The 18575-nt window shown below is 42.8% G+C and overlaps 1 protein-coding gene across 13 annotated transcripts in view; it reads left to right on the forward strand.

Moving 5' to 3' along the window:
* Positions 1-18575, forward strand: part of FGGY (FGGY carbohydrate kinase domain containing) — a 417073-nt gene that overhangs the window by 21486 nt on the left and 377012 nt on the right. For 10 of the 13 annotated variants that reach the window (XR_003970648.1, XR_003970649.1, XR_003970647.1 and 7 more), the window contains exons 2-3: positions 1473-1687; positions 15812-15923. Coding sequence is in view for 9 of the 13 variants with exons in the window: in XM_030323871.1 (XP_030179731.1) it covers positions 1487-1687; positions 15812-15923 (313 nt within the window). In the remaining 4 variants the exon portion in view is untranslated. The remainder of the gene's footprint in view (positions 1-1472; positions 1688-15811; positions 15924-18575) is intronic. The other 3 variants (XM_030323879.1, XM_030323880.1, XM_030323877.1) reach the window with 2 other exon arrangements.

Consider the following 18575-nt stretch of genomic DNA (forward strand, 5'->3'; position numbering starts at 1 on the left):
CTGGAGCCTGGGAGCTGTTCTCCGAAGCCCTGCTGAAGGTAGCACGTGTGCTGGCTGTGGCTCCCCAGCACCGCCTCCCTGTTTTCCCTTCCACCTGCCAGGGAGCCTGCTAGCCCAAGGGGGCAAACACCATTGGGAGATCACTGTGATTAAGTCAGAAGTGGTCACTTTTCATGAAGCTGTTTTTGAATGGGATAAATATCCAGGAAGCAGTAACTGAACATCTGCGGTCTGGCTGCGTTTTAGCATCCCCAAGTGTGGCTTTGCCAGGGAAGCATTACCTTTTTGAAATGGATGGGCTCAGGCCACTTTCTCGGTTGAAATGAGATTCCCGGGTGCAAAGACTGCCCCGGGCTCACCTGGGGAGTTGTAGCCTGTTCACCCGCGCTGTTGTCTTGGGGGCTTGTTCTTGCTCTTGGAAAGGCTGATCTGGGAAATGAAAGTCGCTGGGAGATTTCTGTGTCATGTGGGCTAATCTGACCAGAGGGACCTAGAGTGGTGATGACGGCCAAGGAATTCCTGAGTGTTCTCTGGTCGGATTTCCTTGTAACTCACAAGGGGTCTGCAAAGAAAACAGACGGTCTCACAAATTCCTGATCCTGTGCCCCGAGAGGCTCCTTCCCAATTCTCAGTCTCTTCATGACTCGGCTGCAGTGTATTTGCCTCTTCTTCAAAGTGACCCTGCAGGCTGTTAAGAGGGAACGAGGGGAAGGGCATGCATGGGACTTGGCGGTACCAGATGGGAAGTTGTGGGTCTGGGCTGCCTGTGAATGATGCTGCTGCCTCTCTTCATGTCTCAGAGACCTGTTTCCCCATCAGTACAACGTGTGTCATTTACTCTTCCTAAGTGTGTGGACCTGCCTTTAAGAGAAAAGTGACGTATCTCTTGGAGTCTCCTCTGATGATCTATAAATTCGGATGACTTAAATAGACTCCTTCTGGGGTTGCAGTGAGGAATACGGGAGGGGTGCATGGACTTTTCCCAGTGCTTGGCATGTCACAGGTGCTCAGTAGATAATTTTTTGAATGAATGGTTGACAGGGTAGATGAGGTTCCTTTTTTGTACTGTGGCCACTGTCCTCACTTTGATTCAAATTTAATGAGAATAAATACATATCTATTAGCTCTAGATTCTCTGGATTCCACACCCCCTATTTACATGTAAGGCACTTCTTACTCACTGGGTATCATGCCTCTGCTTAAAGAATTGTGAGATTGTAGCTGCTTCACATCTGACTTCCTTCCAAGAATGGAAACTCCATGTCTAAGGCCTTGCCTACCTCGTTGACCCACCACCCAGCTCAATGTGTCCACTAGCATTCTGTGACCACTCTGCATTTTTGTTGGGTGAACGAGGAAGCAAATGACCACCAGGCAGCTGCACTCCTTTTATTTCCACTTTCAAGATGTTTTATGCCCAATTTTGTAGACCTACTTGGTCTTAGTGTGGTTTTTGTCCTTGATCTCTGCAGGTGGAGGGACCGCAATGCCCGGGGGAGGTCAGGAACCAGGGAGCTACTACGTGGGTGTGGACGTTGGAACGGGCAGTGTGCGTGCGGCTCTGGTGGACCAGAGGGGAGTCCTTTTGGCTTTCGCAGACCAGCCAATTAACCAATGGGAGCCTCAGTTCAACCACCATGAGCAGTCCTCGGAGGACATCTGGGCCGCATGTGGTGTTGTCACAAAGGTATGGCCACAGCTGTGGCGTTCTACCCTTGCAGATGCTCCCCTGCCTTCACCTGCTGAGCATGTCTCTTGTACACCTGGTGTCAGGGACAGTGTTGGGGTGCTTTTGATACAGGCGTTACCTTATGGGAGCTCATAGGCTAGTGACAGAGATCAATAGACAGCTAGACTATGACTCAAGTAGGTGCTGGGGGCTAAGTGGCTATGGCTGGAGCTGAGGAAAGGGGATCTCGGGCACAGGTAGATGGGACAGATGTGGAGCCTGCAGATGATCTGGTCGCATGTGACCGAATGTGGAGGAAGTCACGATAATCATAGCTGACACCTGCTGTGCCTTCAGGTGTGCCCAGTGCTGTGTAAACCGTGGTAGCATGCATCGTGTATGTGCATCCTCACAATGACCTTATGAAGGTAGTACTATTATGACCCCTGTATTATTGAGAAGGAAATAGGCACAGAAAGGTTAGGTGACTTACCCAATGGTGAATGGTTGACAGGGTAGATGAGGGGACTGGGTTCATGGTGGGACTGGAACCGTAAGCAGGCTGACTCCAGAGCTGCACCCTTAGTCACTGGACTGTCCTGCCTTCCGAGTGGACAGGTTGGGGAACCTCATTTTGTTCAGTGGCAACAGCATGTGCAAAGGCGCAGTGGCATGCACATGTGTGTTTTGAGGAAGCAAAACTTTGAGTTGTGCCAGGCAGATGTTGATGTTGAGTGGCCTTGGATTGCAGTCAGCCTGCTGATGATCAGGAGCTACAGAGATATTTTTGTCTGTTTTTTTTTTTGTTGTTGTTTTGTTTTGTTTTGTTTTTTTAGAGGGAAAAATAAAGTCCTGGTTTCTCTCTTCTCTCTGTTCCTAGTTTTGTTCCTTAAATATTCATGAAGGGTTTGGTAATTTGCAGATGGACAATTCACCATTCTGTCCGTATTGATCAGTCTGTTTAAACTTTAATGAGCTCTGGGCTGCTGTTAGTGCCCCCAGAGAAGACGGCAGAGAGAGGAGGTGGGGGTGGGCAGCACTGGAGCCTTCTGTAGGAATAAAAGTGGGGGCATGTCTCTTCTGCCTGTTTAATTTTCCTCCTCCCTCCTCACTCTCGGCCCCCACCTTGGTGAGAATCTTCTACTCTTTGCCCTTGGGTCTCCTTTGTTCTTCTAACATATAGCCTTTCTTGCCATTAAGGAAATTGTCAAGAAGAAAATATAATCCCCTGATGAAAAGCTACTTTAAAAAAAGGTCTGGTCTAAGTACAGCTTGGTTTAATGGTAGATTTTTAATCATCTCCTGGTGCTGGCCAGCTCATCAGCTGTTTGAGCACTGTGAGCCCCCATGAGTGCCCTGGACATTGGTCCTTAGTGAGGCTATTGCACTGAGTCTATTGGGATAAAGCTCTTGGGTCTCAGGCTGTCCCCTCACCTGGAGTATGGCTGTGTGACTGTGTGCCAGAAGCCATGGGATAAGCATGACACATTTACTCGCAGCTCATGGCTGGTATGAGGTTTAGAGAGGGAAGCATTTTTATATTCAGGAGTTAGCACACCATAGGGCACAGATTCTGGAGCCCGACTGTCTGGATTGACATCCTGTTTCCAACATTCATTAGCTTGTCTTCTTGCACAGGTTACTTCATGTTTCTTGCCTGAGTTTCCTTATCTGTAAGATGGGAAAGATGATTGTACCTTATCTGCAGCGGGTTGTTGTGAAGGATCAAATGAGTTAATGCATATACAGTGCCTCGACAGTGCCTGGAAATGAGGAAGCACTGTGTTTTCCTGTGGTGGTGGTGATGGTAACAGTAACGGAAATGGGTAGATGGTGCAGGACAATGAAGTAAGATAAAACGCTGAAACATGAGAGTCAATTAGGGAGGTACCTTTTGGGACTATCCGCTCACTCCCTGTCTTTAGGGTTCTTTGTATGTAAGATTTTGACAAGCACTGGTATAGGGCAAAGGGTGATGTAAAATACATCCTGTCTTGTGTCTTCTTTTTCAAGGACTTCAGGGAGTTAAGAGCTTGAGAGCAGTTGTTCTCAAACTGGGTCGTTCACACTGCCTGAGATGGTTTGCCTCTTAGTCAAGTTAATAAGGACAATAACAACAACAACAATAAGATGATGATGATGTTGATGCAACTACCATTTCTCGGGCACTAATTATGTTCCAGGTACCATGTTGGAGACTTCACATCCATTTATGCGCACGACAGCCTCTTGACGTGGTTTTTATTCTGTTTCAGAGCTGGAAGGAATGAGCTTTGAAGGGTTAGGTAGCCAGCCCAAGGTCACATGGTTAATATGAGCAAGGGGTGGACTGCAGCTGCCCCCTCATGCTCTGCCCTTTGCCCCTGTCCCCAACCTCATTCCACTCCCATGCTCCCTGCTTGGAAATCATATTAAACTACCTGAAGTGTTTTGAATTTGCCACTATGTGGGGAACCTTGACCTTACCCTGATTGTTATCTTAACCATACTGAATTATAAGTGGCTTTACCTGGCTGTCTGCTTATGTGAAAAATGTGTGCCCCTCGCAGGGGTCATGTCTTGTTGATCTAAATTTCCCTAGAGTTCCTTGCCTGTGATATGCCCAATTCATATTTGTGGAGTACATGAATGAATTAAACACCTCTGTTCTATTCTTTTTTTTTTAACGTTTATTTTTGAGAGAGGGTGCGAGTTGGGGGGGGGGGCAGAGAGAGAGGGAGACAGAGATCCCAAGTGGGCTCTGTGCTGTCAGCGCAAAGCCTGATGTGGGGCTCAAACCCACAAACCTTGAGATCATGACCTGAGCCAAAGTTGGACACTCATCTGACTGAGCCACCCAGGTGCCCCTCTGTTATTTTTACTATCTGACATGTTCTTCTCTTCTTTACCTGCCCAACTCCACAGGTATTTATAAGGTAATCTTAAGCATTATTTCCTCCTGGGAGCCTTCCTGGATGACCTCTGACAGCCCCTGCTCTCCCTTGCCAACCTCAGAGGAAAGAGAGGGTGAGAAACCCCTCTGTGCTGCCCTAGAACCCACTGTCTTCACCTGTCCTTGCCACATAGCGTTTTATCTGGTCCTTAACAGGTTTCATTGTACTTGATGATGTGTTTGGTTGCTTTAATACCATCACCCCTGTATTTCCAGCATCTAATACGTTGCCTGGCACAACTTTGTTGCTCAATCAATGGATGTTGGATTAATGTTACTTAGAGCTACAAAGAAGTAAACTCTGGCATCCTTTATCTTGCTTAAATGTTGCAGTGACTGTGTGAGGTAGACTGCCATTCTTTGTTTTTGACACATGAGGATATTGAGGCTCTGAAACTAACAGGTATTAGAGACAGGATGAGACCCCTAAGGAGGGGACTCCAAACCCTAGTCTCGGTTCTCCTACTCCCGCTGCTCCTAAAACTGGTGGGTCTTTACTGGGTCAGTACTCACATATCTAAAAAGTGCTATGGAAACACACAAGTCCTAGAGGTATAGACTGTCTCTGATTTTAAGGGCTTAGATCTCTTTTTGGAGGCACAATCTTAATCCTCCCAAGGAGGTGAGAACATATCAAGCTTGTGTATGATTAGGACCAGCTTCCATTAGGAAGAAGGAAAAAGAAGCTGCAGGCATCAGTCGGCCAACAGGCATTTGTTGAGTGTTATTTAGTATGGACACTTTGTTTGAGCACCTGCTATGCGCTGTGATTTTTGCTGAACTGGAGTGTGTCTAGAAGAGGGCTATAACGAATTCTCTGCCCCTAAGGATGAAATGGTTCAGTTGCATGGAAAAACCCAGCACCTAGGAAGCCAACAAAGTATTGTTTTGTTCTAAGTTGCACTAGTAATATGAGTAATGGTTGGAGGGAGAAGGAGCAGAAGAGGGAGTAGCCCATGTGGGATTGAGCAATAATGTTAACCTTTTACATTTGTAGAACCTGCGAGGTTTACAAAGCTCGTTCATAGCCATTTGATTGTCATACAAGGTAGGTGGGGCAGGGGCGGTTGTTCCCATTTTACAGTTGAAAAGAAAAACTGAGACCCAGAGAATTAAGTGACCTTCCCTAAGTCACCCAGGAAGTTGGTGATGAGCCTGAACTCAGGTCAGATCTCTGCCTTCTTTCCATCTCCAGCACCACATACCTTTGTTGCTTGTCTGGATTAGTGTTAGAACCTAACTGATCTCATGTATGGGCTTCCCCTTCCCAATCCCGTCTCCTTCTTGGAGCTGGGATGATTTTTATTTCAAAGTTTGTTTATTTTTTGAGAGAGAGTGAGAGAGCGGGGGCGGGGGAGGGGCAGTGCAGAGAGAGGGAGAGGAAGAATCCCAAGCAGGCTCCGCACTGTCACCACAGAGCCCGATGCGGGGCTCGAACTCATGCACCGTGAGATCATGACCTGAGCTGAAATCAGTAGTTGGATGCTTAACTGATTGAGCCACCCAGGTGCCCCAGGAATGATTTTTGTTTTTTAATGTAATCTGATCATGGCATTCTTTTGCTCACCACATTTCAATAGCATCAGACTGCTATTTGGATAGAACTCCAGGTTCTTAACAGGGTCTTCAGGTCCTGCATGGTTTGGACTCCACCTACTTTCCTGGTCCATCTCATGATGCTTCTCTCAGCTCCCTGCATTCCAGCCACACTCTCCTGTCCTGCCCTCAAGCATGCAATGCTCCCTCTGGCCTCAGGACTTGTATACGCATCCTTTGTTCGTTTTTGCCTTCTGCCAACATCTCTAACCCCTCTTCATCCTTGGATTCATGCTATTCAATAATACGGTAGTCTCTAGGCACATGTGGCTATTTAAGTTTGTTAAAATAAAGAACAGTTTGAAATGCGGTTCCTTGGAAGCACTCGCCACATTTCTGATGCTCTGGAGCCATGCATGGCTCATGGCTACTGCATTGGGCAGCACAGAGACAGATCATTTCTATCACTGCAGGAAATTCCGTTAGGATACTGCTGCACTGAATCTGAGTTCAAAAGTCAGTCCTTCCAGGAACAAGCCTTTTCTCTCAATATCCCCTCCAAACTAAGCTCTATATTACTTACTGAATGTTGTCACAATACCTTGTACTTTGCCTTCAGAGAACTTCATGTGGTTGGGGAATCATCCCCTTATGATCAATAGTAATCAAGTAATAAAATCATTATATAATCAAGTAACATAAATGAGGTAAATAATCCTACATTTTTTGAATTCATATCTGTCTTAACTCCTAGATTTGATGTTTCAGGGGGGTGGGAACTGCGGTTTGCTCACCCAGGTCCCAACATCCAGTAGACTCAGGAAGTGTAAGAAGAATGAATGAGTATAGAAATTGGGACCTCCCTACTCTCAGTGAATTGAGGAAGGATGAGATTGAGGAAGGGTGAGGGGATGGCAGCTGAGGGACTCTGGAGAACTTTGAGAGGATCTTCAGAGCCGAAGGAATGGCATGGGCAGATGGTTTCCAATAGGAGGAAGAGGGGAGACTGCAATCCATGAGGAGGCATAGCCGTAGTAGCTGGTTCTGAGGCCAGTAGGGAGTCTTCTGGAATCATCCTGAGTGTCACATTGACCAGCTGATTGAGGATGGCTTGGAGGGAACAAAACTAAATTCAAGGATGCCTGTTAGGAGGTGGTTTCTTCTAATGAAATGCTAGAGGCTGGGATTCCTTTGAACTATAAGCTCTGGGAGGCTGGGACTATGTCTGTGTTGTTCAGCATGTAAACTCCATGCTGGCACATACAGGTGTTTGATAATTTCCCTTTAATAATGAATGGCTGGGTGAGAATGTTGGCAGAGGGATAAATGGGAGTGACAAGACTGACTTTGGAAGGAAGATCTGACAGGACTTAGTGGGGTGGAAGGAGAGGGAGGCACTTTCAGAGTTTCCCTTCTTAGAAGCAAGTTGGTGTCCCTGACATAAATGGAAGTGTTTGGTCTCCATTTCCCTACTTGGTCTTCAAGGGACAACACCACACCTAAGCCAAGATGCTGTGTAGGTCATGGTCCGGGGTTGGATTTATGCATTTTACTAGTCACTAGGGTCGATTTTGTGAAATAGAGTATTTCCAGGGCTCTTGCAGGTAACCTGCTCCCCACACAGGCTGTATCAGCCTGGTCGCTGTTCCCATCTCAGGGCCTTTGCACTGGCTCTTCTGCCTGCCTGCAACGCTTTGCCACCAGATTTCCACAAGGTCAGCTCCTCAGGTCCCTCAAGTGTCTGCTCAGACCTCGTCTTCTCAGTAACTACCTTCCTCTTTTCTGTCACTCCTGATCCCCTTATCGTTTTCTGGTACGCTATATGTACACTCTATGCTTTACTTCTATCAGCTGTTGTCTGTTCCTAATAAAATGTAATCTCCAAAAGAGCAAGGTTTTTTTTTTTTTTTGTATCTTATTCTTCATTGTTTTCCAAATACCCAGAAGAGTGCTCAGCCTGACCCTGGAAGAGGCTTGATTATATTTGCTGACTGATTGAACGTGTGAGTAATTGAATTGTGTAGGCAACAGGGAGTGATGAGCCTCAGGGAACCAGGGATTTCATAACCCCACACACCCTCAAGGCTGACAGAGGCACTCAAATCAAGATTGAAAAGAGTACGGTACCAGCCACAAGACTCAATTGCAAGCTGCACTCTGTCTGCGAGGCCCTAGGCTTTGACCCTGGCTCCAAATAGAGCTACAGAAAAAGCCAGGTATGCCTCTGCTCCTCCAGTTCTCAGTTTGTAGGGTTTCAAAGGAACACTTGTCTCCCCACCCAGTATGGCAGAGCCTGCTGATTTAAAACACATGCAGGATTGAACTGGTTCCCACCAGCAGAACAAAGCGATGCACAATCCCTTCCCCAAATATTTGTTTGCTGCCCCATAGCTACGAGTTGACAGTTGTGAGACATGGACCAGGTTACCAAATGAAGTTGCAGAAATCTGCTTCTCTGGAAATTCTTTAGAAGAGCAATGTGCTTTCTCTCTAGCTGGGGAAATTCCCTTGATGCCAAGTCTTTGGGTGAGTTTACTGGACTGCTTTCTTCCTCCATTAATAAGAGCATTAAAAGGAATCCTCAGGTCAGCAGGTCAAGTCCCAGGGACCTTCTGGGTAGTGTAGCTCTGATAGCCATCTTTCTGGGATGGTTTAGATGGGGGTGGGGTGGGGTGGGAATAGGGTGGTCCTGCTCCTGGATCAGCATGATCATAAGGCCTTTTTTGTGTAAGGCTGTATGTGGCTACCTAACCAAATCAGGTTTATTTTGTTTTATTTTATTTTTATTTTTTTAACATGAAATTTATAGTCAGATGGGTTTCCATACAACACCCAGTGCTCGTCCCAGCAGGTGCCCTCCTCAGTGCCCATCACCCACCTAAATCAGGTTTAAATGCATATCACAATTATCCTTCTAGTTCCTTGTGATAGATTTCTATTGTAGAGAGAAGAGGTTGAGCCTTTGTGACTGAAAGTCCATGAGTAGGATATGGTACTCCGTAGGACTTGAGAGGGGTTCATAAAATAGATTGAGGAGAATACTTTCTTTGGTTCTACTGGAAGGTTACTCCCACCATAATAATTTTAGGAAGATTTGAGTTTATTCAGTCTTTTCAATCACTCTTCCCTTGGCTTACCATTTTTATATGTGCTTACGTGACACAGAGTGTGCTATGCTTCGTACGTAACAAAGATTCCATGAATATAGTTAATAAGGCATTGAGCGGGTTTTCCATCCTACAAAGGTTTACTGGTTCCGAAGCACTTTTAACCCTGTTCACTCCTTTGGTCTTCACCTGGGAGATGACTCTCACTCTCAGGAAACTGAAGGTCAGAAAGGTGTTGCAATTAGTGTAGGCTTTCCTGATCCGAAGATGGTGGAGTTGAAACTCAAAGCTGGCTCTTTTGATACCATATCTCATATTCGTTTCTATTCCAAATCTGCCCTATGGTATTGAATTTTATTGTCTTCTGCATATTCTCACCCATTTCCCCTTTTGACTAACTGCAGTCCTGTGTGAGTTGGGCCTGCACTCTCTGGGCACAGAGGCCAGTAGGGCCTCATGGCAGGTAGAAGTTAGGGCTGAGTTATCGATTTGTTTATTGAATCCACATGAGTTCAGAGAAGATTTGAGGCAGCTGATTAATAATGGCTGCAAATTATTGTACACCATAATGCCAGATGTTAGGCTAGATGTTAAGCCAATCATACCTTATTTTGCTGAATTCTCATAACACAATTAAGAGATGGAGGTAGGAGAGCCCAGTGGCTCAGTAGGTTAAGCTTCCGACCTCGGCTCAGGTCATGATCTCACAGTCCCTGAGTTCAAGCCCTGTGTCAGTGGGCTCTGTGCTGACAGCTCAGAGCCTGGAGCCTGCTTCAGATTCTGTGTCTGTCTCTCTCTGCTCCTCCCCTGCTCACACTCTCTCCCTCTCAAAAATAAATAAACATTAAAAAAAAAAAAAAAGATGACTGTCTTTGTGCAATGAAGGAGGCTGGTTTTTTGGCTTCCTAAAGTCCTATCAACTAGTAAGTGGATGAGCCAGGTTTCAGACTCAGGCGGTCTGCACCCAACATCATTTATCTTAATCATTGCCTGAAGATTTCCAAGCCAAGTTGGAAATGCATTCCAGGAAGAAGAAGCCACGTGCCTATACATGCTATGGCGACTTGACCCAGCAAGTCAGGAGAGGGATTGGAATGGCTGGAATTGTGTGACTCACACTCAGTCACATGGCCAGAGTGGCAGAACTAGGGTCTGAAACCAGGACTTGGTGACTTGCCACGCGGCCATGCTGGACAGGGTTTGGTCCTCTCTTGTAAGTGTAGATCAATCAGTGTCCTGAAGGCATGCAGGGCATTCAGCTCCTGCTGTGTGGCAAAGGTATTGCCACCAGTCACAGATGGGTCACTCACTAGCAAATGTTCTCCCCCAGGATACTAAATTATAAGTCTGGGGTTCTAAAACAGGGGAAGGGAAGAATTGTGTATTTTAAATGGGGATGGACACTTTTGAGTTGACTTTTGTGGGATTTACAAGGCTATCATCGTGTTTTAAGATAATGGGAAACCATGATTATGGTCAGTCATGCCTTTTCAAAAAAGGAAACTGTATGGGGCGCCTGTGTAGCTCAGTCAGTTAAGCGTCCGACTTCGGCTCAGGTCACGATCTCGCGGTCCGTGAGTTCTAGCCCCGCGTCGGGCTCTGGGCTGATGGCTCGGAGCCTGGAGCCTGCTTCGGATTCTGTGTCTCCTTCCCTCTCTGCCCCTCCCCCGTTCATGCTCTGTCTCTCTCTGTCTCAAAAATAAATAAACGTCAAAAAAGGAAACTGTAGAAACAAAAATAAGAAATAGAAATAATAAATCTATTAGTTTATAACTTTGAAAATTATATAACAAAGTAAAAAATCTGTCTCCTCCAACTGTAGTTTCTGCTCTCAAAGGCAATCACTGCTAACAGTTTGTTGTATACAAATTGGTCCCTGGCTTACGATTTTTTCACACTATGGTGGTACCAAAGTGGTAGGCATTCCATGGAAACCGTACTTTGAATTTTGAGTTTCGATTTTTCCTGGGCTAACCATACATGGTATGATTCTCTCTCATGACGCTGGGCAGTGGGCCCTGCAGTTATGAGGGTAAAGAACTAATACACTTCATACCATTCGGTACCCATACAGCTGTTCTGTGTTTCATTTCCAGTACAGCATTCAATAAACTACATGAGATATTTAACACTTTAGTGTAAAATAGGCTTTGTGGTTGGTGATTGTGCCCAACTGTAGGCTAATATAAGTGTTCTGAGTACATTTAAGGTAGGCTAAGCAAAGCTATGCTGTTTGATCAGTCAAGTGTATTAAATGTATTTTTGACTTAGACTATTTTCAACTGGGGGTGAGTTTTTCTGATGTAACCACATCCTAAGTGGAGGAAGATCTATATACATTTGACCTTATTTAGCACATATCATGGATATCTTTCCATTTCATCTTTAGCTCAACCTTTTAAAAATATTTAATGGCTTGAAGTATAATTTACATACCATGATGTCCATCCATTTAAAATATATAATTCAGTGATATTGAATTTGCACATTCATACAGTTATCACTTTAATCCCATTTTTGGACACTTCTGCTACTTCAAAGAAATTTCTCTGGGGCTGTTTGTAGTCAGTCCCTAGTTCCGTTCACAGATAGCTGTTTATCTGTGTTCTATCTTAATAGCTATTCTTCTTTAGAAATTTCATATAAATGGAATCCTACAATGTGGATTTTTTTTTGGCGTGACTTCTTTCATTTAGCATAATGTTTTTAAGGTTCATCTATGTTGTCGTACTTTCTTGCATTTTATGGATATGCCACACTGTTTAATCATCTGATTAAATTCGTTTCCAGTTTGGGGATATTATGAATGATGCTACTATGAATATTTACATATAAGTGTTTATATTGACATACACTTTTTAATTTTTTACTTTTTTATATTAAATATAATTTATTTTCAAGTTGGTTTTCATTCAACGCCCAGTGCTCATCCCAACAGGTGCCCTCCTCAATACCTAAGAAACAAAATTGCTAGGTTGTGTGGTAAGTTAATGTTTAAAAAACTGCCAAACTTCTTTCCTAAAGTGGCTTTATTTTACATTTCCACCAGTGATGTATGAGACTTCCTCTTTCTCCAGGATTTTCTAACATTTGGTATCATCAGTCTTCTCCGATTGTGATTTTAGTTCTCATTTTCCTAATGACTGATGATGTTGGGCATTTTCCATGTACTTTTTGGGCATTTGTTTGTCTTCTTTGGTGATGTGTATATTTAAATCTTTAGCCCTTGGGTTGTTTGTTCTCATTATTTGAGTTATAAGAGTTTTTTATTCTATATATAGGTCTATTATCAGATATATGAATTGCAAGTATTTAATCTGTAGCTTATCTTTTCATTTTCTTATGGTTTTATATGAAGAACAAAATTAAAAAATTTTGATGAAGTCATATTTATCCATTTTTTTTCTTTAGGAGTCTTGCATTTTCAATTTTTTTTTATTGTTTATTCATTTTTGAGAGAGACAGAGACAGAATGTGAGTGGGTTAGGGGCAGAGAGAGAGGGAGATACAGAATCCGAAGCAGGCTTCAGGCTCCAGGCTTTCAGTACAGAGCCTGACGTGGGGTTCGAACTCACGAGCCGTGAGATCGTGACTTGAGCCAAAGTTGGACACTCAACTGACTGAGCCAACCAGGCACCCCTAGGAGTCTTGCTTTTAAAAATTCTTTGTCTAAGTCATGTCACAAAGATTTTCCTCTACAAGTTTTATAGTTTTCATTCTTATATTTGGGGACATGACACATTTTGAATTAATTTTTTTGTGCATATGAGGTGCGAGTCTAGAAGTTTGTTTTTTTCTTGCATGTGGACGTTTAGTTGTTCTTGCCCCATTGTCAAACAGACTGTCCTTTCCCCATTGAATTAATTGCCTTGGTACCTTTATAAAACTAATTGACCATAAATGTTTGGGCTTATTTCTTATATTTCTCTTCTCTTCCATTGCATCTATAAATTTAACCCATGCCAGTGCCACACTGATTTAGTAATGATAGTTTATAGTAAGTTGAAGTCAGGAAGCTTAAGTTCTGTCCAATTTTGTTCTTTTAAAGTTTTTTGAAGTTTTTTTTAATGCTTATTGATTTTTGAGAGAGAGAGACAGACATCATGGGCAGGTGAAGGGCAGAGAGAGAGAGAGAGGAGACACAGAATCTGAAGCAGGCTCTAGGCTCTGAGCTGTCAGTACAGAGTGTGGCACGGGGCTTGAACCCACAAACTGTGAGATCATGACCTGAGCCAAAATCGGAGGCTTAATCACCTGAGCCACCCAGGTGCCACTTGTTCTTTTAAAAAATTCTTAGGCTCTTCTATATTTCTTATATTTCTACATAAATGTTAAGAGCAGCTTGTCAATTTGTAAACAACAACAACAACAAAAAAACACCCCCAAAACAAAAACCTCCTGAAATTTTTATTGAGGTTCTATAGAATCTGTAGATTAATTTTGAGGACATTGGCATTTTAACAATGTTGAATTTTTCATTTCATGAATATGGCATATTTCTCTAATTTGTAGTTTTTTTGATAGCAATGTTTAGTAGTTATCAGGGAATAGATTTTGAATTTCTTTTGATAAATTCATTCCTGAGTGTTTTTTTTTTAATGTTACTTGGAATGGAATTATTTCCTTAATTTCAATTTTGATATGTTATTTGCTAGCATAAGAAATACAATTAATTTTAATATGTTAACCTTATATCCTTTGATCTTACTAAACTTGCTTATTATTCTAGTAGCTTTTTTTTTTTCTTTTGGTCGATCCCTTAGAATTTTCTGCATATGAGATGATGTTTTCTGCAAAAAAAAGATACTTTAACTTATTTCTTTCCAATCTGTGTGCTTTAAATTTCTTTCTTGACTTATTGCATTGGCTGGAACCACTAGTTACAGGTTGAATAGAAGTGGTGCAAGGGACATTTTTCTTTGTTCATAATAGGAGGGAATCATTTCATTTTATCATGAAGTAAAATGTTAACTATAGGTTTTTGTAGATGCTCTTTATCTGGCTGTAGAAGTTCACTTGCCTCTGGGTTTATGGATTGTTTTGTTTTTCTCTCTCCTCTTCTGTTAAGATGATCATTTGGTATTTGTGCTTTATTCTAGTAATGTATGTACTACATTAATTGATTTATGGATATTAAATTACCATTTCATTCCTGGGATAGCTCCAGATGATCATAGTTTATAATGCTTGCTTTGTAGTTAGTATTTTGTTAAGGATTTTTACACTTATTTTCATGGCAGATACTGGTCTGTGGTGTTCTGTTCTTTTGATGTCTTTTTATGGCTTTAGTATGAGAATAATTCTGGCCATGCAGAATTTGTTTAAAAATATTCCCTCCTTCATTATATCCTAAACAAGTTTGTATAAGAATGGTATTGTTTCTTCCTTGAATGTTTAACAGAATTTCCCAGTGGAGCCATTTTAGTTCTAGAGTTTCTTGTTTTGTTTTATTTTGTATTTGTGGGAATGTTTTAAGTATAATTTTGATTTTTCAAGAACAAATCCTTCTCAAAAATTAAATGCTTTGATTTTTCAGGAATAAATAAATGTTGCTTTATTCAAGTTTCATAGCCCCCAAATGGTTGCTTTTGATGATTTTGTCCAGCTTGATACTTTTATTTTGCAAAGAGGATTTGCCAACCTCTACAAAGTACCACACTCAGAAGTTACTTCTCTACCTCTTTTTAATGGGTGTAGAATATTCCATTTTGCAAATGTACCATAATTTATTGGGAAATAGTTTCTCTAAATTTTAAATATATTCTTAAGCAGTGCTACAGTTAACTTTCATCCACATATAACTTTACTTATGCTAATAATTCACTAAAGTAAGTTCCTAGAAGTGGGTTGGCTGGGTCAAAAGTTATGCTTTTTTTTTTTAATGTTTATTTATTTTTGGGAGAGAGAGAGCAAGTGAGAGAGCAAGTGCGTGAGCAGGGGAGGGGCAGAGAAAGAGGGAGACACAGAATCTGAAGCACGCTCCAGGCTCTGAGCTGTCAGTACAGAGCCCAGTGTGGGGCTTGAATCCATGAACTGTGGGATCGTGAGCTGAGCTGAAGTCGGAAGCTTAACCTACTCAGCCACCCAGGCACCCTTCATGTTTTTAATTTTAATAAATACAGTGAAATTCTCAAATTTATACTAAATTATTACACTGTTAGAATAATGTTAATAGAAGGTCTACTTCTCCCTAGTTGCCATCACTGTCTACTGTTAGTCTTATACATAATTGCCAGTGTGAAAAGCAAAGATTAGTGTGTTTTTATTTGCATTCATTTAATTTATTTATTTAAATGGAGTTGGGAATTTTTTTATATGATCTTTGACTATTTCTTTTTATTTTATGAAGTGACTTGCCATGTCCTTTGCTTTATTTCCAATTAGATTGGTTGTCTTTGTCTTATTAACTTACAGGATCTTCTGTTATTTTAATTATATTGAACTTTTGTCTATTTTCTGTCGTAAGTATTTTTTCCGTTTAGTCATATTTGTTTTAGTCATAACTGTTTTCAGTCTTTTAAAAGCCTGCCTTGTAATTTATGTTTCTGTTTATTTGTTTTAAAACAGAAAGTTGTACAAGGGATCGATGTAAACCGAATCCGAGGGCTTGGGTTTGATGCTACATGTTCTCTGGTTGTTCTGGATAAGCAGTTTCGTCCTTTACCAGTAAACCATGAAGGTAGGACCATCTCCCTCTCTTTCCCTGGTGGTGGGAGACTGGTTGGGCCCCAGGTGGAACATGAAGTCAGGTGTCTCTTATTGCCAAGGATGAGGTTTAGAGGTGGCACACTGAGGCCAGAATCATGTCCTGGAGGTTACAAGCTTCGAGAACAGTTGGTAGGAGTGGTGACATAGGGGCCGGTTTAGGGAGAGACTTGGTTCACTAGTGCGTAAGAGCCACAGTGGGGAGCTCACTGAAGGAAGGACATGGGATCGTTAGCTCCGAGTGAGCAGCCCTTGAAACAGGCGAGTGGTCTGGGTGTTTTCTGGGAAGGGAGTGTCCATGCCTGTAGTTCCTTTGTGTATGAGGCCCCTGTGGCGCCTTCATTTGAGTAGATGAGTCAAATCCATTTAAAGGAAGTAGAACTGGGCAGACAGGACCACACGTCACACACAAGCAGGAAACAGACTGGCTTCTCTATTTTCAGTACTCAGACCAAAGGCATTCCTCCTTAATGGTGCTGTCTTAGCAGAGACTTGTGAGTACGGTGGTGAGCTGTTTCAATTGTATGTTCCACTTGGGTCCACCATCGGAAATTTTTCATGGGTCGAGATCCATCCCTCTTGGGAGAATTTAGCCAGTAGCGCTAGCATTCAGGTTGCAACCCAAAAGTCTGTGGTAGGCAGGTAATGACAATGAGTAAAGTGAGCCAGGTTTGAGAACAACCAATAGCACATCTGTGGAGATGAATTGCAACTGATATTTAATCTTGAATGAGCAGAAGATATTTGGGAGTGGTGGAGGCCACGGAGAACTAGAAATTGCGTGTTCCATCTAAGGAGTGTGGTTCTAGGCATCATCGGTTGGTTGTTGCCAAGGCAGCGATTGCAGATGCGTTTTGGGAAAGATTGTGTCTGAGAACCTTCAGCAGCAGACACTGCCGTAGTAGCAGTGCCTTTCTTAGCAGATGGCCGTGGACACTAGGGCACACTGGGACACCCTGGAATTGGGGTCAGGAAGGCCCCAGATCATAGCTCACCCGATGCTAGGCCATGACACCTCGAGCGAGTCACTTTGCCTCTGTATTTTCTGAAAAAATTGGAAGAATAAGCCATAGCTTTGCTGTGAGGATGGAGAGCCTGACATTGAACACTCAGAAATATTTGTTCCATCCGATTATGAATTCCTAAAAAGAGACTGTGCCACACTCACTTTTATGGACCTAATGCATAGAACAGTGACTTTCATAAATTCCATGTGCTGGAAAAAGTTTGCAAGCGGATGAATTGTTAGAGCACAGTGGTAATGATGCCCATCTTTACACACACACACACACACACACACACACACACACACACACACTTTCCTCCCTTTTTGTCACCTTTATTAGCACCTCCCATGTACCAACCCCTGTCTTATTAAGTGTTGTGGTGTCAGAGATGATTATGAATGTTCCTTGATCTCAGTGGCTGATCACTGGCTCACCTGGCATCGTTCTGGCCCAAGAGTGCGGGACAGCCTCAATCCGGGCCAGTTTAGAAAGCACAAACCAAAGGAACGGGGCTGGACTAACAGACCTCAGTTCAGCAGCAGCAAGAACTCCATTTATGAGATATGGGCAGCCATGGAGCTGGCCACTTTGGGAGGCTGTCAGCACTTCCTTGATTGGCTTAAGTAGCGATGAAGTGATAGTCTCTCAGGGATACTGTTGGATGAGTTCACATTTGGGGTGGGACTTGAGCTGTTAACAACCCTAGGTTTCAAGGACGCTATACCTCTGGTCTGCTAACATACATGGTTTTTAATTCAGGCCATATATTACAATCAACCCGGGATCTTTCAAAATTTCCCATTCGTGAGCCTTACCCTCAAGATTTGTATTCAGTGGGCTTGTGGTGAGGCAAGGGCATCAACGTTTTTAAAGTTTCCTCCATGCTCTGATATGTGGAGAATCCCTGGTGCAGCTGAATGGAAGCTGAAATACTAGGAATAAGAGCATTTGTTGTGGAAGAAGAGAGTTCCTTGTTAAACCTGCTTACATATGTACCCTCTCTGGGTGCCATCTTTTTTCTTATTGTAGGTGGAATTGTCTCCTGTTAACAGACCTTCTGTTAAAAGGGTAGCTAGCTTGCAGCCCTAATGATAAGTGTTGAAATAATTTTATTTCACCAAAAAGGTTAAAATGTACCTGTTCATCAAATGCGTCCAGCTGCCGGTACCCCTTACCTGTTTCTTGCCTTTCAACAGGTTCTCTTAAGGTTAGATTTTATCTGAAATGGATTATCCTGTCCTAGAAAATGACATTTGAATTATAAAGGTGATTCACAGGTTGTTTTAAAGACTTCTTAGGCCTGCATGGCAGTGACCAACTCTTGATTGGCTGAGTGGAGTGATTGTGGGGAGCAGACAGTGGGGTCAGGAAATGAACCATCACCATTAAAGCCAAACCCACAAAACTGGCAAAAATCTAAAGATGGTAACAACAACAACGACAACAACAACAAAAGCCTAAGTAAATTAAGTACAATAGTTTAAGAACACTACTCATTACCACATGATAAGATATTCTCATTTTAGCCTTTTCTTGCTTGATCTTCTTTCCTTTTTTTGTTTTTTTTTTTTAATGTTTATTTATTTTTTGAGACAGAGAGACAGTATGAGCAGGGGAGG

Source organism: Lynx canadensis, chromosome C1 (assembly GCF_007474595.2).
Source record: "Lynx canadensis isolate LIC74 chromosome C1, mLynCan4.pri.v2, whole genome shotgun sequence".
NCBI classification, from domain to species: domain Eukaryota; kingdom Metazoa; phylum Chordata; class Mammalia; order Carnivora; family Felidae; genus Lynx; species Lynx canadensis.